Source organism: Electrophorus electricus, chromosome 11, assembly GCF_041902795.1.
Source record: "Electrophorus electricus isolate QZ-2024a chromosome 11, ASM4190279v1, whole genome shotgun sequence".
Classification (NCBI taxonomy): Eukaryota; Metazoa; Chordata; class Actinopteri; order Gymnotiformes; family Gymnotidae; genus Electrophorus; species Electrophorus electricus.
In genome coordinates, this window is record NC_137507.1 from 3,666,668 (window position 1) to 3,689,543 (window position 22,876).

The 22,876-nt window shown below is 53.7% G+C and overlaps 1 protein-coding gene across 2 annotated transcripts in view; it reads left to right on the forward strand.

Moving 5' to 3' along the window:
- Positions 1-672: 672 nt before the first annotated feature.
- Positions 673-22,876, forward strand: part of zswim5 (zinc finger, SWIM-type containing 5) — a 32,445-nt gene continuing 10,241 nt past the window's right edge. For both annotated transcript variants that reach the window (XM_081722585.1, XM_035528242.2), the window contains exons 1-3: positions 673-1,236; positions 20,634-20,990; positions 22,404-22,552. In XM_081722585.1, coding sequence (XP_081578711.1) covers positions 738-1,236; positions 20,634-20,990; positions 22,404-22,552 — 1,005 coding nt within the window. In that variant the 5' untranslated portion in view covers positions 673-737. The remainder of the gene's footprint in view (positions 1,237-20,633; positions 20,991-22,403; positions 22,553-22,876) is intronic.

Below are 22,876 nucleotides of genomic sequence, written 5' to 3' on the forward strand. Positions count from 1 at the left end.
GCTAGCAGTGACTTCTACAAACACCGGCCTTATGCGCAGAACGTCAGGTCCCACTAACATCAGACCGATAGGTTATGGGGCACATTAGTGGATGTTTATTTGACCTTCGGGGAACATCGTGTGTTTTGAAGAAGCCAGCGTGAATTTAATTTGCAATTCATTCGCTTTGTCTGTCTAGGTGAATTGCCGTCTCTTTGAGCCAAGGTGATAAGCTTTGGTGAAAGGTGATTAGATTACGTCACAGGTTGATAGTAAGGCAGCATTCATTCTGTCAAAAAAAAAAAATTCAATAACTAAAGAAAAACATTTCAACCTTCAACCAAGAGAAAACGTGTATGCAATAAACATTGATTAATACCAGATATTATCACTTAATTAAATGAATTCTTGAAAAAGAAATACAGCCCCCCCTTTTAATATGTCCCATCGACTCTACTAAATATTTAAAGAAGGTCGTGGTTAGTAAACCTGTCGGAAAACCAAAATATTTCCGACGCATGGCTCGTGAAGCGCCCGCCTCGCGGGGACTTGCCCAATATGAGGTCTTGCTGTCACTCCGCGGACGCGCGCCCGCGCGGTCGCAGGCGGGGGGTGCGGCGTCGGTGCGGCGCTTCCTCGCGATTGGAGAGCGCGTTTGTTGTTGCTGGTGACGCATGAAAGCTCCGCTCTCGCCCCCTACCCTCCCCGTCGCGCGGTGCTCGAGCCTCGGTCCTCGCGCTAGTGTTTATTCGGTTGTCATGGCGGAGGGACGTGGCGAACTACCGCCGCCGCCGCCGCTCCAGCTGCCGTTACCCCCGGCCAGCAAGCGACCCTGCTTGCGTCCTGCTCCTCGAGGACCGGGGCCGGGGCCCGGGCCGGGATTCCCAAACTCGCGCTTCCGTTGCCCGGAGTCCCTGCTGGACTGCGCCGCCAAGGCCGTGGCGGAGAAATGGGCCTTCGAGAGGGTGGAGGAGCGCTTCGAACGGATTCCCGAACCGGTCCAACGTCGCATCGTGTACTGGTCTTTCCCGAGGAACGAGAGGGAGATATGCATGTATTCGTCGTTTCAGTGCCGCGCGGCGGGCGAGGAGGGTCCTGCCGGGGGCTCGAGCGCGCCCGGCAGCTCCGGGACTGTTCCCGGAGGGCTCTCCAACCCTACGGGGAGCGCAGGCACGGGGAGCACGGGAGACGGACTTCCTTTTCGTCGGGGAATTCGGCTTTTGGAAACGGGCTGTGTGGATAATGTCTTGCAAGTCGGTGAGTCGCGCTACAACGCGTCCGAACGTGTTTGTGCTTACTTTTTAACGGGTTTCGGTCGTTTCTCGGAAAACGGTAGAATGCGCTTCGCTTTGGAAACGCAGGAAGTTTCCTTTCCGCCGAATAGTGCCGAAAAAGACGAACGCGATCCCTTTTCAGCTACCAGAAGTGTTGCGTCGGTTTAATGTCGGAGACCTTTGGTCGTGTCCCGTTTTTTTCCCCCCGTGAGTCGTGCGAACGTAGCGCAGTTCCGTCGTCGGAGCTTTAAAGATTAAAGGGCCAGCCTCCCCAGTCGCGCTGCGCCCGTGGCACTTTTAAACTGCTTATTTGCTTAGAAAAGACGAGCGGGCTGGGGTTTTTTGTTTTTGTTTTGGTTTTTTTTTAAGAGAGAGAGAGAAAAAACACGGATATGTCCAGCAAACTCGACTGGGTCTTTACGTTTGGAGGCTCACGATGGGATCTGGCGAGGAGGAACATTTTCCTCCCCCCCCCCCCCCCCCCCCCCCATGCTGGAACGAAGAAAACACAAACGTGGTGCTCACGAGCTCTTTTGTAGCCTCTCGCTGCGTTTGCTGTCGATGTACCTTCAGAGTCATCTGTTTTTAGTGCTTTTTATCGTCTTTTACAGAAAAATGTACCGTAGGCCCAACCTCGGCAGTTATTGGGTCTCTTATTATAATTAATTCCAGGGTAATCCGCTTGGGTCCAAATCTCATGGCTTTTGTTTTTTTTTTTTGTGTGTGTGTTTTTGTTTTTTTTGCTGCTTGGTCAGGACAAAGGACGCGTATCTGTCTTAGTCACGCAAGTAAAAGACCGTTCGTGGACACTTATTCCGCTTGTAGCCCGGTTTCTACCGAAAATCATTCGCTAATAGAAGGAAGACAGTTTGTTTTAGTAAAATCAGTCGTCCGGTGGCTCTTGCGATACACAATAGCACCCCCCCCCCCTCCGCGGATGAACGGATTGGCTCTGATCAGTCAACGCAGAAAAAAACCCTCAAATTCCCCTCGTATAAGTCTTTATTTAGACAAAGGAATAGCGCAGAACCTCCGGTTGATCCGTGTTTTTAAAACGATTGTATATTGTTCCAGTAAATTATTCCGTGCTCGTCTGTAACGTATGAAACCCCTTTAACCTCACGCAGTCAGCAAAAAATATCTCAATGGCCAAGACGACAGAGTTATATCAAGTTATATCAAGTAAAAATTGTAGTGAATAGAATGGCAGAGAAGGGCAACCGAGACATGGACGTGCGCAGCGATTTGACGCTAAATTCACCCGCACTTCTGGTTAAACCTGCGTAGTGTCGTGAAAGAATGCACAGAAAAAGTCATGCATGGTCTAATTGTTAGCCAACGGGGTAAGGAAGGCCCAAGCATTTATAGAACTGACAAAGTTGTAACCTTTTACAGAAAGATAGAGCAGGCCTGTGTTTTCCAAAGGGCACAGTGACAAGAAAACAAAACCCACCTTTGTGAGGAGACCAGCTTTAGTGTGTGCTTCTTGAAATGGCAGCTATGGGCTCCTCTGAAACCCTATTAAACCTGCGAGTTAGATGGCCTGTGAACGCACACATACACCTAATTCAATAAAGAATCCACGATTGGGTTTGTTCTCACAAAGATCTACTGTGTTCCTTTTAAAAACCCTGCGTACATGGAAATGTGATAACTCGGCTCTAGTAAGAAAAAAAGAAAACAAAACCACGGGCCCTTATTTAGCAACCTTGAAAGGTTCCCTTCATCCGGGAACCTGGTCCTCACAGATACCTTTACGTTCAGTTCCTCAGCACTAAACCTAGGGTCTGTTTCAAGGTTACTATTTTTATTCATACCATCGGCCCAGCTGACCAAATACATAATACAAACATTTATTTATAATGAAATAGAGATTATAACTATAGTGGAATAAGAATGGTAACTTTGCGGTTAACTTCCCATCATTGTGTTCAGGTCAGCCTGTACGGACTGTGTAATCACTGATGGTTAAAAGGGAAAACGTTCGCATTTGCTTTATGGCAACTTAGAATCCAATGGGGAGGGAAATGTTGAATTGTTTTTATTCAGAACACGCTGAGAACCTGGCAGGGGGGCAGTGAAAGGTGTTGGAGAGGTATCGGCAGTGCAGTGTAGGAGGAGCTAACCCAGCCTGTGATTCGTTTTGTGGTTTACAAATTTACACAGAGAAAGTGTTTTGGTGTTGTGAAGGATTACCCCGAGGGGACGTTCGTACTGCTCTGTCAGCGTTCTGAATGATCCCAGCCATTCTACTTCCTGGTGACGGGTTTCTGAAAAACCTGTGTTGTTGCATCGCATGGTGCTGTTTGCACTTTGTTTGTGTGGGTGTGTGGTCTGTTCTTTTTCTCTTTCATCCTCACAGTAGATGAGCCAAACATCAGCATGAGACTTTCTTCTCGCCGTTTGTTTTTTGTCGCCTCCTTGCCTCGTGTCTGGACTTCCTCTCTCTTTGAACCTGGTGGGTCACAAAGGAGAAGCAAACGAGGTGTAGAAAGTCCTCACTCTGATCTTTAACGCCTTCGCTGGGCGTTCACACTCCGCCTTCCGGCCAAGCGGGCACGGGCATTGCAGAGGGCCGCCCGGCCAGTGGCCAGCGCATCACCGGCGGCTCTCTCCGTCTTAATCAGAAGAATTAATTCCGGTTTGTCTTTGCGTTCCCCCCCCTGCGCGCGAAACTGGGCCTTATGAAGTCCTTCATGAGGAGCTTGCAGCTTTGAGTCAGGCGTGAGGATTACTGGGTCATGCTTTGTTACCCAGCTGTAGAAACCCCCAGTTCTCAAAGAGAGGAGGTGTGTGTGTGTGTGTGCATGTTGGTATTGGGAAGGGGGTTGTTAAAAGCACAAAGCCGTGATGGTGTGTCTTTATGGAACCTCCTACGGTGGCAAGGGGGCTAAAAAGTTCCACCGGAATCCCAGTCCGGCACAGGCAAGGAAGGGGACGTTCGCTGTGGTGAAGATCTCGCTCTCTCCAACCTCGGCCTGTGATGGCCATTTTTGGTGTTGGTGGTTTCTCTAGGAATGAGCGGAGCTGGCTTCTCGTCTTCAGTGGTTGCCACGTTTTGGTTTGGGGGGGGTGTGTGTGGCTGGGAGCAGTCAGCCTCCCCTGTCCCCCTTCATTTCAACCCTTATTTATTAGCTTTAATTCCAGAGGAATCTGTTCTCGGAAGGCCGCTTCCTTCAAAAGACGCAGGCCGAGTTTGTTCCGGAGCGAAACCGCGGAGCATTCCAGCGATGGAAGCCATGCGCGCCCGCGGCAGACGCGGCCTACGTCTCGGTCGTGACAACGGTTTGATCTCATACACCGCGGCACTTTTTTTTTTTTCTTGGTCCAATGCCACCGCCACCCCACCCCCCCAAGACAAACCACAGCTATTTCTGTGCTGCTTTTTGGGCCACTTTCGAAAGAAAACGTCTTAGCAAGCGACAGTTTGGAACCATCTCACGCAGGAGAGCGAGGCGGGGCGGGGCGGGGCGAAGCTGGGCGGGCGCCTGGGCCTCGCCGTGATGTCACCAGGCCTGTTTTAGCTCGCCGCCTCCTTGTGAGCGCCGGCGTCATTTTGGCCTTTGTAATCGGGACACATCTCATTCAGAGCCATACAAGTTCAACAAGGGACTGCTAATTCTGTTCCGTCTTTCGACGCCCGTGCCGACAATGTTTAATCAAGGTAATTAATTCCATGCCTGCGAGCCTCAAAGAAAATCAGTTAAACAAATTTCCTTTTTGCACTTATTAGGAGTCCGTGTGTGTGGGTTTTTTTTTGTGTTTTTTTTGAAGGACACGGTCATTAAGCACTTTGTCTTCCTCCGAGTCTTTATCAAAGGAGGGAAATTAATTTGGACATGGGGGAGGGGTTAGCCAGGTACCTCCCTGCCGCGACATGAGCGCAGAGCGGAGCCCGGGAGTAACGTGATAGGAAAAATAAATCTCGGAGTGGCCGAAAAAGGGAATCCAGTAGCCCGAGTGGAAACAAAAGGTGCGTTAAGGAGTAGGCAGCACACAGCGCTAGCAGTCCCGCAAACAGAATGGGCATGGCTAAACATGCAGCACCACGTCTGTATGGGCTCTGCAGCCCACCGACGAGGAGTGTGCGTGTTCCACGCTGTGTTTGGCATCCATCCCGAACGCACTGATCAATGTTCACCTTACGCCCGCTGCGGCAGAGGAGCCCGGCACTAGTCTGGCTGGGTTGATCAGTAACGTCCTCCTCTGTAGTGCGGCCACTGGGCGACTCTCACTGTGGCTGCGTCTGTCTCTCGGCTTCCTGGGGACCCGCAGCTGCACATGCGCTCGCAACGCGTCACGTGCATGCAGGCACACACACACACACACACACACACCACATGCACACTCCTGTCCTTCACATGTTCTGGATGAAGAGCCTTACCTGTTAAGAGTTCCCATAGAAGCCTGTTCTCTTTGAACTGCACGCACAAGCAGTCGACGATTATGCTGGTATCTCCACGTACCTGAGCTGTAGCGAAACCTTTAATGCTTTTATATACCACTGCAAGAAGAAGCTGGGCCTGTGAAGTGACCCCCCCCCCCCCCCCCAAAAAAAAACCCTTCTGCCCCCAACCTTGTGAATCATAAACATTTCTCCCCTCTTTAAACTGCTGCAAATCCACCTTTTCTTGTTTTGGCACCACAAGGCGGGTGTCTCCCCTCTACCTCCCTCTGCCCGGACCCCACCAAGACCGCAGCGCTCCGGGCGAGACGGCCCACAGGCGTGCCCGCCAGGAGCACCCTCGCTCGCGGTTGCCAAACAGAGGCACAGGAATTCTGAGGGAAGTCGGTGGGGAAAGGGAGCCGCCAGGGAGGGGCGGGCAGGCGGGCTTCACTCGGAGGCAGAGAGCAAAAAGGAGGTGGGCTGTAGCGGAGCGCTCGGGCCAGGGCGCCGGAGAGAAGCAGAGGCCCTACATCTGGGGCCGTAACACTAAACTAGGGAGTGCAGGAAACCCGAGCAGGGCTCCGGGCGCCACCCTCCCCCACGGCTGGCCCTTTCATCCAGCTGAGATTTTGTGTGCGGCGAGGGGGTTCCCCCTCCTCCTCCTCCTCCTCCTCCTCCTTCTTCTTTTCCTTTTTGTTTTTTTTGTTTTTTTCCCCGTGGCCAGTTCACATGGAAACTTAATTTTCTCGGTCTGGATGAGGGAGGAAGCATAATGCGCGCTGGAGATGGGGTCAAATATCCTGCCAGAAGGCGATAAAAGAAAGGGCCCCAGTTGGCGGCGCGGCGCGCAAAACCCTGCGCGAGCGGCCAGCGTTGGGGTCGCGAGCGGCCGTTCCTCTTATTACGCTGCCGTGGCCGCGTTTTACCACCACCGGTCGGAGCTGATGCGCCAGGCCGGTCGCGCTCTGTCATCGCGCTTCTCTAATAAGGTTTACTATCGAATGACGAAAAGACTCTCGACTCTCTCTTTCAGGATGACCGGTGGAGCGCTACACCCGGATAAAAACATCTTTATCCTCTTTGTTTTTTGATCTTTTTTTCCTTTTTATTTTTAGATCGCCTAGAAGGCAACGCAGTGCTGTTTGCTCACAGATGGTGAAGGGCTTCCCTTTCATGAATATTTAAAGAGCTGAAAACATGGTCCAGTTGGCTTAATAACCGATGTGTAAAGGCAACTGGTTAAGTGTTAAGGCCACATGTGATTTAATTAAGAGACTCCGCTGATTGTGATTGGAACTTATTTTTGCACATAGACAATGAAGAAGCCATGAATATGGAGTGAGTTTTACACACACATACACACACCCGGTTTCACACCGTCACACATGCACCCACGCACTTTTACTCATGCTTTTTTTCCGTATAGATAAGGGACGTGAAGGTTTCTTGAAGGCGGCCCCATTCACGGATATACTGCCACCATTATTTTCCAGTGAGTTATGAGTGGACGTTAGAATGTCTGGCATCTTGATGTGTTTCCAAACATGTGGCCTTGAGCATTCAAGATCCCATACACACACACACACACACCCCAGCCCTGCCCTCCTAGCTGTGGACCGGGCCCTCTGCCCCGCTTCCTGCTCCCGGCAACGCACGTGGTGGCCGGTCTTGGCTTGGGTGAGTGTAAACACAAGACTCCACCCAGCCTCCGGGGGCAGAGGTAAACGAACACTAGCGGCCTCGCCTCCGTGGGGCACGCGGGAGCTGCTGCAGGCTTTCACGTGGCCGCGCGGAACCGTCAAAAGGCCCTAAAGTGGCCTTCCGGGAAAAGACGTGCGTCGAGATGACGTGATGCGCCGGTGCTTTCAGGGCAGAGGGTGGAGTTGAGGGTGCAGCCAGCCTGTGTCATCTCAACTGAGCTGAGGACATACGAACGGCCCGTTCGTCAACCTGCGCTCCAGGCACGGGCCCGGGGAAGGCCTGGCCTAAACCTGCACACGTACGCGAGTATTAAATCCGCTGCGGATTTAAGGCTTCTCACCGCTGCTCCTCCTGCCAGTCCTGCATGGGGAGGTCGAGAGCGCCTCCTCCCCCTCCCCCCTGCATTAACGAGACGCACTTTGTGAAATATTGATGTGGCCGAGCTTCGGCTTCGGTCTGGTTAATGCCGGTCAGCCTCCCACACCATGTCGCTGCAGGTGTGCACCATGGCAGTATCGGTGGTCCCTCCTCTGTGGGGGAGGTGGGTGTAGTCCCACTTTCACCAGGGCCTGATGACGGGACGGGGTCAGCCCAGGATGCCGGAGCTGCTGCAACCCATTAGACTTCACTCTGGCAACCCGAGAACAGATGACTGCAGGGGGGGAGAGGGGGAGGGATGGAAAGTGAAATATGAAAGGTGGGGTAAATAACCAGGCAGAAGAGGGGAGAGAAGGAATGTGTGTGTGTGTATGAGAGAGAGAGAGAGAGAGAGAGAGAGAGAGAGAGAGAGAGAGAGAGAGAGAGAGAGACAGACCCCTCATTAGTCTTCCAGGCCTGTGTGACTCTGGGGCTGACAGTCATCAACACGTCAGTGCAGCAGCAGCAGACATGCAAACATGCAGAGAGGGGGCTTCCCCTGTCACACATACACGCACACACACACACATTTTCATTCCACCCCTCCACTCTCCAACTTGATTAATGTGGGCCATAGCCGCTGGGCTATAGGTCTGTACACACACACACACACACACACAAAATCATTTCAAAACATTCCCAATCGCCATTTGAACAAAGAGGCAGGCACAGTCTGGAAATGTAATTCACCATGTCCTCCAGAAGGAGGGCCGTGAGACCCTGGCATTCTACTACTCTGCCAAAAAAGAAATAAACAAAATAAATACACTTTTACAGTTACAGTTAAGATAATGGGGATAGCTGTTCTAAAACTCCAAAGGTGTTCCATCAAAGTCACAATTTTTTTTGCAGCAATGACTTGCCACGATCGGTGCTTTGCGTCTTTGTACGTGGGCGCAACATGGCGGCCAAGTACAGTCCTGCCCCCCTCGGTCGCATCTCGTTGTGACAAGCATGCGGCAGAGTACTTCCAGGTCATCTTCCTACACCTGACTTTGCCAAAGCCCAGGCGCAGAAGTCACGCATTAGAGGGCAAGACAATGTGATGAATGCGGCGGGTCCTCACGTAGGCCAGGCCGGGCTGGGGGCGGGGTGCGGGCGCTCCAATGGGGGATTGTGCTCCTGGTCATGGAGTAACAGGATCAGTCCCCTGGAAGTGGGGGGGGGGGGCGTAGTTATTGTAGAAGCAAAGGAGAGGGGGTGTGCAGAGGCCTCCAGGCGCAGCAGACAAACAGAAGACGCGGTCCTTCAGTAAAGCCCAGTCAACAAAGACGCTTTGTCGTTACAGACGCGATGCTGTAGGTGATGAAGGCCAGCGCAAGGCAACTCGATAATTGGTCACTGTGTTCGATTATTTTGGCTTTGAATCAGCGGGGTCGAGATGGATGTGGTAAAGGCACAAACGGGCCAGAAGCCTCCGTGTTCGCAAGTCGTTTTGCGCTCGGAGCGCCGCCCCCAGATCGGTTTCTCCTCTGTGTCGTGCACGTTTGCGTTCGCGTTCATCGTGGAGGTGAAGGCGCCGCTGACCCGGTAGCGACGCGTCTCCGGCGAGATCCGCTGCAGCTAAGAACACCGGACAGCCTGACGCAGGCTGCTGGCAGCGTCCTCCGTAAGGTGGAAACGTCCACGGAGGAAACGTCCCGCAACTGCATGCTAGGCCTTTCCATGAATCGGCCCGCCCCTCCTTCACATCAGCCCTTGCCCTGTCTTTTCTGTGTCGGCGCCTAGATATTAAAGTCTCTTTTTTTTTTTTTGGCCCGGTATAATAATTTCTGTTTAGAAGGAGTGAGCGCTAAGCATTTTTCTTTTCCGCTGCGGCAGCAGAAAAAGGCAGCGGCAGCATCGGCGTGTAAATCGGTGTTGAAAGTGTGCAGGCTTATCTTCAGAAGGAAGAAATCCGCCCCCTACGACAGCATCGCGGCCCAGCCGTGAAAACCACAGTTAAAACTGTCAGATTCTGATTCCTTCCACGAACCCTTAAGCTTTGTTTTAGTTCCACCCCCCTCCCCTTTACGTAACAAAAGTCTTCCAGGTTGGTTTGCCAGAGAAGGCGGCAGCAGGGTGGCATGACAGGTGGTGCACTCGCGGGCCCTGCCAAGCCACGCCGGTTCTCGACCTTTTTTCTTTTTTTTGGTAGCGCCGCTAACGGCGCACGGGAGTTTTGCGCAGACCCCATCGTCTCGCGCTAGGGTTTTCTGGTTGGCAACTAAACAGCGGCGTCTGCGCTCGCCCGGCTTCAGTGTCGCCGTGGGGGGCGTTCCGCATTCACTACCTCGATGTCTGGTCTAAAGCCGACCCAGAGACGTGTGTTCTCTTGTTGCTGAGGTCCCCTTCAATTTAAAGTAATATTCATGACTACCATGAATACCGTAATTGCGTGTGTGTGTGTGGGTCCCTCGTGCACGCTTGCCTTACCGACTCACCTAGCTGCTAGGTGCTTCAGGTGACGCAGCTGGGGTGTCTGGAGGGCAGGCGGCGTTTACCGGTGTTCTGGCGGCAAGGAGAGCCCACTTACCCATAATCCTCTTAACGGTGCATGGTCCCACCAGCGCTAAATTTCAACATTTCAGTTGAGATATTTTATTGAGACGGTGCATTGACCATCGTGAGCTTCTTGGCTGAGTAAGGCTTTCAGATTGGTTTACACAGGAGCAGTGACTCATAAATGCCCCCCGCCCCCCCTCCCCTCCTCGTCTCATCACTTTCCGTTGAAGTCGACATCATGTCATAGCGGTACTGGGTGGGCGTTCGGTGCATGTGGTTTCCCCGAAGAACGACGCCTGCACAGGAAGTTGACCTCATCACACTTTCTTTGAGCCATGCTAGCTTCCTCTGTGGTCTCCTCGCAACTTTTCACCTGTGTCACGCTGAGACGATTCAGACGCTTTTGTTTTGCTTCACAAGAGCGTAGGAGGGGGGAGGAATACACAGCCCATCGTGATTTCAGCTCATGACTCGGACGAGTTGGCAGCACCTGGTCCTACTGGGGGTAATCTTCAGCGCTGTAATCTGGGCCAGGTCGGGGTTTGTTCTGGGAAGTCTCGCGCCATCGCTGAGCCTGCCGACCCACCGGCAGACGCCACCGTCCCGTCCTTGCCGCGGGGATCCTGTCCTGGGCAGGAACGGGAACGATGGTGTCTCTGTCTTTCCGTGAGGATTTCAGTTACAGAATCACCCACTAGAAGACCAGGGGGCCCAAAGCACAAGAGTGCAGCAAAAAGAATGAAGCCACAGATTGTGATATCTGCTTTCATTTTTTCCCCTCTGGTGTATAATCCCTTCTATACATGGCACTGTTTTGTGTGTGTGTGTGTGTGTGTGTGTGGTTTTGTGTGTGTGTGTGTGTGTGTTGTTGGGGTTTTCCCTATATTCCCCCGGGTGCTCCTGTCTCACAGAGTTCAGTCCAATTCAAACACTACGCATGTGTCATAAACACACACCCCGGCTTTGAAGTGAGCGGAGCGGCACAATAGTCGCCCACCTCTCCGCCGACAGCGGAGGGGGCCCTTCGTGACCCGCGGCCTCCGTGTGCGCCTTCAAAGCGCGCCCTGCCCCCGCCCTCAGCGGCGATCCGGTTTCCGACGCGCCAGCCAGACACAGAACCGGCCCTGAACGCGATTGCCTGTGCCTCGACGTTGGGCTTGCCCGTAGATCGCCTCCTGGCACATTGCAGGGGCGACTTTTCGCGGATCGCTCCGTAACACCGCGTGGAATGGTACGTCCCACGTGCGAGCCCTAGGCCCAGTTTGACATGTGCGCGATCATACCTCACGCACGCGCACAAAGACTAGTCTTGTCTCCTCATTGAAAAATGTTGTTAGAATTCTGCCGTGTCTGTGATGATAAGACAGAAGAGCCCATGACCAAGCCATCATTAATCTCCCCATCCCCAAGCCTGTGCCCCTGCATTCTTAACGAGGCCTCTCCCAATTAAGATGGATGAGTCTGCTCTTCTGGGTGTTTGTTCAGGTAAGATCCCTGATTAGCATATCTGATGGATCTGCCTTCACACGCTGATTAAAACCTTTCCTTGTCCTGGGGCAACTTAAAAGAGAGCCACACAAAGGAGGAACATATCCTGCCTTTGCACGTGCACTCCTCCACCGCAGTCTGCCGGATCCCGTTTGTGTTCGCTAACCCGGCATTGGAGGTGACGCGAGGCTGGCGCGTCGGCGAGGGTGTCACCGCTACGTCGGTCGGCCGTGAGCCTGGGATACGCTGGTGTTGGATTTGCTCGCGTGAGCTCAGGCTTTAGCGTGTGACGTTGTTCGACGCGTCCTAGGATTCTTCCATTATATAATCTTAAATGATATTAACCAGCCCTTTCCTTTCTCTGAGGATAATCTCGCGTCCTCGGTTTTCCTCTTTCTTCCTGTCTTTCTTTCCCTCTCCTCTTCCTATCCTACATCCTCTGTTCATGTTGCATGTTGACTTCCTGTGCAGATTTTTTTTTATGTCTGCACTAACCCTGCTCCCCAGAGAGATGCACTCCCACCCCCAACACTGTTCTCATAATTGAATTGCCCTCACCTTCAGAGAGACACCCACCCCACTGTCCAGTCTCTCTCTCGTCCCCCTCGGGCTGTCTCTCTCGTCCCCCTTGGGCTGTCTCTCTCTCTTCTATTGTAAGCACTGGAGTTTGGCTCAGTGCCCGGTTTTCTCCATCGACGTCTTGCTCCCTCCTCTCACACACACACGAACATGAACACATGCACACACTCCTTCTCAGCAAAGTCCGTACACTCCTCTCTTTGTTGCTGTGGCGAGGAGGCAGCGTGCCCATGGAATTCGAGTAATGCATTCCATTGGAAACCCATACACATGTGCACACACACGTACACAAGCACACACACACACACACACACACACAGAGGCCTCCTGCTATTTCCCAGTGCCATGGCAGCAGTGTGGGTCATTATGTTTGACGCGTGGCCCTTGTTGGGTGGCCGGAGGGTTGTACCGGAACCCACCATCCCTGCCCGATAGCACTGGGCTTTGGACCCGTCCTGGACCGGTGGGGAAAGCCCCCATCTCCTCCCCCAGCCCGTCCCTAACTCTCTGAGCCCCAACCCCCAAACCCCTCAGCCCAGGTGAGACGGTTATGCATTCCCCTTCATCCTGGCTCTCGGTCATCCTGCTTTTTTGTCCCGACGCTCCCCGCGCACACGAGCTGTTCGCCGTGAAACCCAAATCCGGCTGTGAGCCGAGGACCTGGCTTCACGGTGTTACGTGCAGATAGTTTCCATCCTGTCTGAGAGATTGGCCTGCTGTCCCTCACGTTACCTGAGCAGTTAGAGGTGCCTTTCAGAGCCCAGGAGAAGCATTCAAAAGGGAGCGTAGTCATGCTGAGTGTGTGTGTGTGTGTGTGTGTGTGTGTATGAGAGGCTAATGGCGCTGTGTCAGTGTGCTCCTGCACTCTGCTGTAACAGGAAACCCCAAAGCCTGACCCAGCAGGCGCTCCAGAGCTGGCTGTGTAGAATTCCATCCTCCCTCCCGGCACGCGGGGTAATGGGCCAGACCGGGGTGTGTGTGTGTGTGGGTGTGTGTGTGTGTTTTCATTCTGAGATTAGAGGACCCAGCAGGGCCTGGCAGACCTTTAGGCAACAGTGGCCGCGCACACACACACACACACACACACACACACACACACACACACACACACGCGTGCACACAATATCGGGCGATGTCAGCGAGGGCAAAGCAGCCGCCCCATCTGGTTCGGACCTCTCCCCTGTGGCCGAACGATCTTACGAGGCTCCACCCCCTTCCCCTGCGCCCGCCTATGCCCCGCCCACCCCTCTCCTTCCGAACCCGCTGTCATGCGCCTCGCCCAGCAACCAGTGCACAACTGTCAGGGCCACAGCGATGCCGCTCTCGCTGGCTGGACCGCAAGTCCCCGCCTCCTGTTGAACGCCAGCTTACTCTGCCCGCTGTGCTCGGCAACGGAGCGTGAATATTCATGCCGACGCCCCTGCTTACTAAAAACAAGGCTTAAATCTGCATAACTCCCGTTTAAGTGACTTTGAGATGGCCTTTCCTTTTGACACTGAGGAGAAGGAGGAGCACTTGGTAATCAAGCTGCCATTGTAAGACAAGCCGGTGCAGTCCAACCGCTCTTCAAGCGCTCCGCAGAGGCCCGGGGCCTGGGGCCCTGATGTCTGCTTTTATGGCTCTCGTATCTTGGGCCAGACACTTAAAGCATCTGTAACCATATAAAGCATAAATGAGGTGTCATTATAGAGAGAGAGAGAGAGCGCGCATGTGTGTTCATGGGTGGGTCTTCCATTCCTGCACTAGTTATACTTTTATGTCATTTCAGGTCAACCAGACTTTTTTTCGGTAATCGTTTGGCCGTGTCGCTTTATTTAGCATCTGTGCCGCAATACAAGGGTCAGACGCGGCCCAGCATAAAGCGGTGACCTCACGCACTGCCATTGGTGGGCCTTTCTTCGGAGAGCTTCAGGGCCGTTTGAACAAACGGCTGTCAGGAAAAGGCCTTTTTATGCCGACCGCGGTCCTGGCGCGTTTTGTGCCGTTGTTTCCCGAGCACCTCCCATGATTCCATACACGTGGCCACGTGGCCGCGAATGCAACACTTGAAGTGGACTTGCTCAAAATAAGCTGTTTACTCCACTAATTCTCCTCTCTGCTTTTTTTCCCTTCTTCTTCTTTTCGTAATTGATTTCTGCGGCCCCGCATCAAAGTGCCGATCGCCCATCAGCGCTTAATGACAGTCCCGTCGCCGCGGCAGCACTTTTCTGCAGTGTCCCGCAGTGACAGATCCCTTCAGCCGTGGCGCCGTTGCGGACAATGCGAGGCGACCAGCTGCATACGCGTCCGGGCATTATAGAGTCTTATAAAGCAGCTTTGTCTTGCTCGGCTGACTTTTAGATAAGAAAGGCCCACCAGTTTTGGGAGGTTTTGGGTGAATTTAGGGATTTCTTAGGGCTTGCAAGGGGGGCAGGGCAAACATTTGATGTAACTCGCCGAGTGATGCGCTTTTAATGATGCACACGCAGGGTTGGAATGATCCTCGGGATGTGGGGGTTGGGGGGCCCAACAGCGGGAGCAGCAGACACCTACCAGGGACACGCATGGGACACCCGCAGCCAGTAAACAACTCCGTGATGCTTCCTGGACATCGAATCCAGCTCCCTGCACGTCTGCCTTCGGCAAAACCATTCTGGGCTTCGGCTATTCAATAAAAAGCATCCGGTTTCACTATAACGATGGGCTTCTCATTATCCCAACTGCCCCTGTATCTCATCTCCACTGCTCTCCTCTCCTTTCCGTGGTAACGGTGGCTCGTCCCGGGCCCTGCCTTCAAGCTGACGCCTGCTCACTGATGCTGGGCCTTTGTGGGCAACAATAGCAGGCCAGGGCCCTGTCCGAGGCCTAGACGGCCCCGCCGAGAACAAAAGTGGGGGAGGGGAGCCTGGGAACCCGGGGCCAGGCATGGGGCGCGGGGCGGGCAAATGAAGCAGGTCAGGCACAGATTTAGGGAGCATGGAGAGGAACGTTGGGGCATGTCTGCTCAGAGACCCTGCTGGAGAGAGAGGGAGGGAAGGGGAGAGAGAGAGAGAGAGAGAGAGAGCGCGCGCACGGACAATAGAGTAAATGGGTGGGGAGAGGTTAAGAGTTGGTGGTTACAGATACAGCCAGTGCAGGTCCCTGCTGATTGCATGAGTGAAGCATACCTTCAGGGTTTTGTGTGTGTGTGTCTATCTTTGTTTTTGTTCCATGTTTCAGGCAGGTGAGCATTTTATGCAGGGAAGCGCACAGAGAGTGTGATCAGCCACGCTGCCCCTGCCTGCTCGACTCACACAGTCTGATGAGTTCTGCAGTGTGTGTGCACGCATGTGTGTGGTGTGTGGGTCTGTATGTGTGCACGTGTGCACCACGTGATGGGGAGGGAGAGCGAGAGTAGGAGACAATGGTTAACTTTCAGCCGTAAGGACGCCCAGGCTTGGCTGGCCCTGCTCGGACAAGCCCTGGACACATATTGACTTTTACTAACAGTGTAGATACAAAACGAAACACAGCGGCGCGGGCCTCTCGGGGGAGGGGAGGGTTTTTGACGGCCCTTTTTCTGGCCGCCGTTTGCAAGCGGCCCGAGACAGCCGGCAGAGGGTGGGCGGGGCTTGCAGAGGGGACGGGCGCCTGCGCCGGTCCGCGCCAACCCTAGCCAGGCCTCGCCGGCGGAATGGGCCAGATAAGCGTATTTGCATCCTTGCGTGTGCGCTAGAGGACACGGATCTGAAGGAGAGTCGGCACGTGGGATCCATGTCGCCTCCCCGGTTTGGCTGCGCCGCGCCTGCGGGGCCGCTCCCCCGGGGTCCGGCCCTGCGGTGGGCAGGGCCAACAGACATGCTCTCAGCCCTTCTAGAGCTGACACGAGGAGACCTTGAGACAGAAATAACAATGAAAGGATATCCCCTCCCCCCGTTTCCATTCCGCATGGTTTCACTTCGAGTGCTCACGCTTTTATCTGCGGCGGGACATCTGGCCGCGCTTACGGACTGTCTGATCGCACGATCCATCTTCTCTCGCGGCCTCGCAACGCAGCGATGCCGCCCCAACCACCCTGCACCCGCCGCCCCTCCCTGCGCCTCCATGCCTGACCTTTCTCTCCTGGTCTCGTCTCCGGGTCCCCGGACTGCGTCCCGTGCACCGTGGAGGCCTTCCAGCCGAGGCTCGTTTTCCCATAGAAATATTTGGACCGCAGATCAGCGCTGAAGCGACCAACCCCAAACCCCTCCCCCTGTCCACATCGCTTCCGTCCACATCGCCTGCCACCGGCCGGCTGAAAGGGAGGCTGATTGAGGCCTGCGGCACGCCGGGTCGGCGGGATCAGGAATCAATTGCCAGAGATCGTGACAAACGAGCGGCGTCGCGAGGGGCCCTCGCCCGAATCAATCAGCCTTTTATCAGAGCAGCCATTGGGGGGCCCCGGGGCCAGCCTCGCTGAGCACGCGGGGCTTTGTGCGTCCTCGGGGTCTGTTGTGCGGAGAAAGATGAGCGGAGAGTTGACCGGGGAGGGGGGCATCGCTGTGTTAACCGTAACGCTGCCGGGACAGATGGAAGGTGGAAGGGAGGGGCGGAGTCTCAGGCACCCTCCGTGGCTGATTAGAGGTTAGCGCTTCAAGAGCGGGGAGGGACTCTGCCGCCATTGGTTGACCGGGGCCGGTGTGGGCATGTCTGGGGGTGGCAGATGGTGCTGGTGAAGGAGAGATGCGATGTGCGGGTGGGGGAATGGGAGATGGGTTCTCTCCTTCCTCCGGAAGAACTGGCCTGAGTGTGTGTGTGTGTGTGTGTGTGTGTGTGTGTGTGTGTGTGTGTGTGTAGCCTAGCACTGCTCTGGTGAGGACTGCCATCCACAGCCTTTTCCCAGGCACACCCCCTCCATGTCCCCCTGCACTGCTTCAGGACGAGCTGCGGGCTTGTCTCGCCACTTCTGGAAAATTCTTTCATCTTCCGGTTTACACCTAATCAGCAGACGCATGAAGAACGCTTTGAGTTGCGAGGCTAACGGTGCAGCTGGGGTGTGATTTAGTGCTGCTGTCCCAGGCGGCCTCGTTGGCTGTCCGTGACACGCACTCCAGTTCCGTGTAAACACTGCCGTCATCTCTTCTGGCATCAGCCTCGTGTGCCAGTCAAACAGACTAAATGCCTGTGCGAGAACTGTGTGTGTGTGTGTGTGTGTGTGTGTGTGTGTGTGTGTGTGTGTGTATGTGTGTGTGTATGTGTGTGTGTATGTGTGTGTGTATGTGTGTGTGTATGTGTGTGTGTGTGAGAGAGAGAGAGACCCACATTAAGTGGCACAGTGTCATTGTTTCTCCAGGCTGTGTGGCTCATTGTCATCAACACTGCCACTCCATCTTTCTCTCTCTCTCTCTCTCTCTCTCATATTCAGTCCCTCCCCCACTCCAAAGCCCCCCTACACTCCTCTTTCCTGACACCTCAGTCTCTCCTGTGCCAGAGGCCTGCTCTCAGCCAGGCACTGAACGATCAGAATTGCCTAGAGGAAGTAGCCTATTCACTCACACGCACGCACGCACGCACACTCCTGGCCTCAGAGGTCAGCAGGAAAAGAGCAGGCGTGGAGAGGATGGTGGAGATGAGCATTCACTGCTGTTCCACAGCAACAAAGGCGAAGGGAGTTTGAGGGGAGGAGGGTGAGGAGACACATGGGGGGGGGGAAAGCAGCCTCAAGAGCCACCTACGACACCTCCTCTCACGCCCTGCGTCAGGCCCTCCGTATCGCGCCTCCCCCAACACCTCCAAACACAATTTTTAAATAACACCTGACACAGAGCAGACTGATCCACTCAGCTGAAGTGGGGGGTTGGTGCTTCAGGAACTCATTTCGGCGCCGGTGTTGTGTAGCTGTCGCACGAGCCCTGCACGTTTCTTTCAAGAGCGCCTAAGCAAAACTCGCTAATTAACGTCAAGCGCTTCGTGATTCGTCAAGCCCCTACTGAGCTCTCGGTCTCACGCGGGCTGTGCAGCAGCCAACTTGCGCTGCATCGATAACATGGTCGGCTTGTCCTGCGGTTCCCTGACCAGCTCTGTACGCTGTAAAACGCCGCCCCTGGCTCTTGACTGGGCGAGATAAGGCGATACTGGTCCTCCTGTTTAACGGCAGGGGCGGATTTACTGTTGGAGGGGATGCCGTGCTCCTGGAGGGTTGCCATCTCCCCATCAATCCTCTATCATTTAAAAAATGTTTTATTTTAATTTCCCTCCCCCCTCCCCCCCCCCCGGACTTAGATAAGAATTACTGAGTCATCTCTGAGCCATCAGCAAGTAGACAATGCTCAAGGCATTTGGTGTTTTAGTGGGGGTGGGTGGGAGTAACTATCCTTAAAGCACTTTTGTCTTTTATAGCTTTTCGATTTATGGCATTTCAGTGGTCACTAATGCATAGCACGGCATCATGTAATTGATCTATGCACGTTAGCTCTACAAGTAGCGAAACTCAGCACCAACCGGCAGCTGGCGTAACCATGATGCCCTGCCCCACACAGGCTCCACCCTTTGAGTTCAGAAAAGAACAGCTACAGCTCTGAAATGGCTTAGCAGTGAAATATTAGCCACAAGTACAGCGTAAGAACAGGACTTTTGCCTTTTTCAGTGTTGTGCTCTTGTTTGCGTGATATTTGATTGCAAACCGTGGCGATCTCCAGGGTGTTGGAAGAGACTGGGTTCCGAGGGATCTGAGGCCACGGGCCCCGGGCTCTTGGTCCGCACAAGATGCCTGAGGCACTCCACAGGCGGAGGGGGGCCTCGCGGGAATGGCCTCGCAAGCGTGCCGCAACCTGGGCACCAGGCCGGCCTCCTCCGAGAGCAGGGGCGAAAGGAATCGGAACCGGATGCATCTGGACTACTGAGGCTTCGGTGGATTAGCTAGGCGCTGTAGCCCCAGGTGCAGGACGCCAGGCCAGATCGGCCATTTGAAGGATCTCCGCTTCCCAGCCTGTCTGGTGCAGTAACACAATGCCTGTGTGTTGTTAGGGGATTCTAGGTTGCCATGGCTAAGAATGATACAGTAATCCTCCTGACCCAACCCCTCCCCTGTAGGTCTCCATCATTAATATTTCACCAGTCAGAGTTCACAGCGAGCTGTCCCATTGGCCGGACACACACATGCACACGTCTCCCTTCAACACTCTCCCCGCTGGCTGAGGTGTGTCTGCCCCAGGCGTTAACCCCCGGGTCCTGTGGGACGTGTTCCGAGGCGAGACTTCACAGCACCCCCTACCACCAGTGCTGATATTACAGCCCCTCTGCGTGTGTGATGACGCCCGGAGACTCTCCCCGAGGAGGTGTTCACATCTCCAGCCTGTGGGGAGGAGACAGCCAGAGGTCGCTGGCTGTGTTTTCGCACAAACACCTTCGGCAGCCGGAACCGAATTCGATCTGGTTCTGGACTGAGTCTGAGCTTTCCGCGTGCGCCACTCCGCGGTCCACTGAAAATCTCCATCTGCATGCACGCTCCAAATAATCAGATCCAAAATTACGCCCTTGCGTCGAGCACCACTCAGTGTATACGTTACCGTGACAACGAGCACCATGTGAGTGCAGATGAGCAGCGGCTCATTGCCCAAGTTTTCGTCTGGTGCGCTCGTGTGTTTAATCTCTTTTAAATTTCGGCTCAGGAAAATGTTCTTCCCGTGTGGCCTACTTATTAACAAATGTACAAGAGACTGATGTGCTGCAACGTTGCAACATATCATATTTAAATATTCTTTGTAGTTTGTGTAAACCCACTGTCGGCCAGTTGCTTGAACGAATGATTTATGGCCAGCCATCTTGCAGAAACTATTTTTTAAGTCTTTTAAAGTTTGAAGTGTAAACTCCAGCAGAACAGATACAGGCTCCTGCCATATTGCTTCTTGTAAACTTTCATTACAAAACAAATGTAAATAAGGGATGTAATCAGTTTGAGGTGTTTACCTGATTTTTATTCTTCTGTTTAATGGATTGTTTATTGCCCATCTTAACCAATCGGATAGAAATCGCAGTGGCCTCAGTGTGAGGTAGTCTAATCCGAGGCGTAAATAGGGCACGTTATATTCAGATTAAGCTATTAGTCAGATTATTATGGGATTATCAGACTGCATGTAAGTGTGGCCATTGAGAGCAGAGCGTGGGGGTTGCTGTCCTGGGGGTGAGGTGGGGGGGTTCTTTCCTTTCCCCGGGTGTGTTTGGATGCCCTCTTTCCGTGACCGCTCCTGTATCCCTCTCCGATTGGCTCCTCCATCGAGCCGCGTTCTGCTACCTCTGCGAAGTGCGACCTCGAGCGATGTTTAAGCGGCGTTCCAGGGGCCCAGGTGTGATTACTTACACTAACACCACTCCCTCCCTCCCTCCAGGTTTTCATCTCAGCGGCATGGTGACGGAGCCGGCCACGCAGTCCGAGCCGGAGACGGGGCACCGCGTAGCCATCAGCTTCGACCGCTGCAAGATCACGTCCGTGACATGCGGCTGTGGCAACCGCGACATCTTCTACTGTGCCCATGTGGTGGCGCTGTCGCTCTACCGCATCCGCAAGCCCGAGCAGGTGAAGCTGAGGCTGCCCATCTCCGAGACGCTCTTCCAGATGAACCGTGACCAGCTGCAGAAGCTCGTGCAGTACCTGATTACGGCCCACCACACCGAGGTGCTGCCCACCGCGCAGAAGCTCGCCGATGAGATCCTCTCCTCCAACTCGGAGATCAACCAAGTGCATGGTGAGGGGCCGGCCCCTGGTCCACAGCAAAGTGTACGGGGCAGGCGGAGAGTTGCGGTCATGACGGCAGCCACGATGGACAGCTGAATGAAATTTGCACATATCAGCTTGTGGTTTAATCATGGGAATGACACATGACACTCAGACCTTTGCCTGGCTCAGTAGAAAATTTTATTTATATATATATATATATATATATCACCCTATTTCACTTAAAAGCCAGAATGTAGCAAACTTTAATAATGTGCAAATAAATGAATAGGACTCTTTGCTTCACTGCAACTTGGTACAAATGGTGTCCACTGAGTCGCAAGGGTTTCCCGACACTGCTGGACCCCGATGCAGTATTTCACTGTCAGAAGTAACGTATCTTGTGACGATCTTTGTTTGAAGGCCCTGTAAGGGAAGCATGCTGCTTCCAAATGTGCCAGGTACAGCACTTACGGTTTACGTCCTTAACCCTGGATGGTTTACGTTAGTGTCCAGGGGCCTTAGAAGTCCCCCAAGTTAGTCTTTAAGTGGACGGGTGAAGGAAAGCAGACCCCTTGCCTCTCCCGTTCCTTCTCACTGGCCAGCGGTGGGGGTCAGAGCGCGTCTCTGCTCTGCTGGGAAGCGCCAGTCCCTGTGCCTGTCTGGCACGCAGTGTCCTCTCGCGACACCTGCCAGCCGCGACAGGACTTGGTCTGACCTGGCATTCCACTAACAGGACACACTATCTACACGTTGACCCTCCTCCTTTAGGTTTGGCCAAGCAAGCCTTCATTTAAGTGCGCTACCTTTTAACGCACACGAACACGCGCGGCAACAAGGTTCGGCTGTCTACGAATAGGACGCACGCGTCACACCGGGGGTTACGTGACACAGGGCATGCAGTGTGTGTTAGCACGGAATGCTCATAGCTTGTGGCTGGAACACATAAAGACTGAGCTTCCGTTTTATGTGTGTGTGTGTGTGTGTGTGTGTGTGTGTGTGTGTGTGTGTGTGTGTGTGTGTGTGTGTGCGCAGCGAGCTTTAGTTGACAGTAAATGGAAAAGAGGGAACCTAAAGAGGACCGGCCTAGTGGAAACGGAGTAAGATCTCTGGATCGAGTGAAATCTCTAATGCGTTCTATCTCTGCGTTTCACTGCAGGAGTGGCGTATCCACAGAGAGGCAGTGCAGAAAAGAGTGTCAACAGTTTTTGTTTTTTGAAAAATCCACTTAGGATAGTTCTTCCTATCTTCCTTCCTAAGGGTCGAAATCAAGTATTTTGAGTCAGTTGATCAATTATTATAACATGTATATACGAGTGTGCTTCTAAAATATACTTCCAAACGTAACCTCTGTGTCTCTCTCTCTCACTCACACACACACACACACGATCACTGTTTCTCTAGTTTCACCAGTGTTTGCTCTGCACGCGTGTTTGCACGGCAGGGGCCCCGGATCCCACGGCAGGGGCCAGCATCGACGACGACAACTGCTGGCACCTGGATGAGGAGCAGGTCCGTGAGCAGGTCAAGCAGTTCCTGTCGCAGGGAGGTTACTACGGCTCGGGCAAGCAGCTCAACTCCATGTTCGCCAAGGTGAGAGCCGTAGGCGCATATGTGTGCGTGTGCGTGCGTGTCTGCGCATACAGATGTGCATAAGTGGAGGGAAAGCTCGAAACTAAAGATGCTGTTGTGATAAATTATGGGGCTATGAAATCCTGGGAGGCCCTTTTAAATCAATGCACTTTAATTAAATGTCACGCGGCCTTCCCTTTTTCAGTGGCAGGTTATGGACACCCGTCCAAACCGCCCCTCCGTGTGCGGATATGCCAGGCGGTTGAGTTCGGGGCCTCTGTGTGAGCCCAGGCCCCTTGCTATACCCAACTACTCCAGCCATACTGCTCTTCCCTTTGTGTCTCG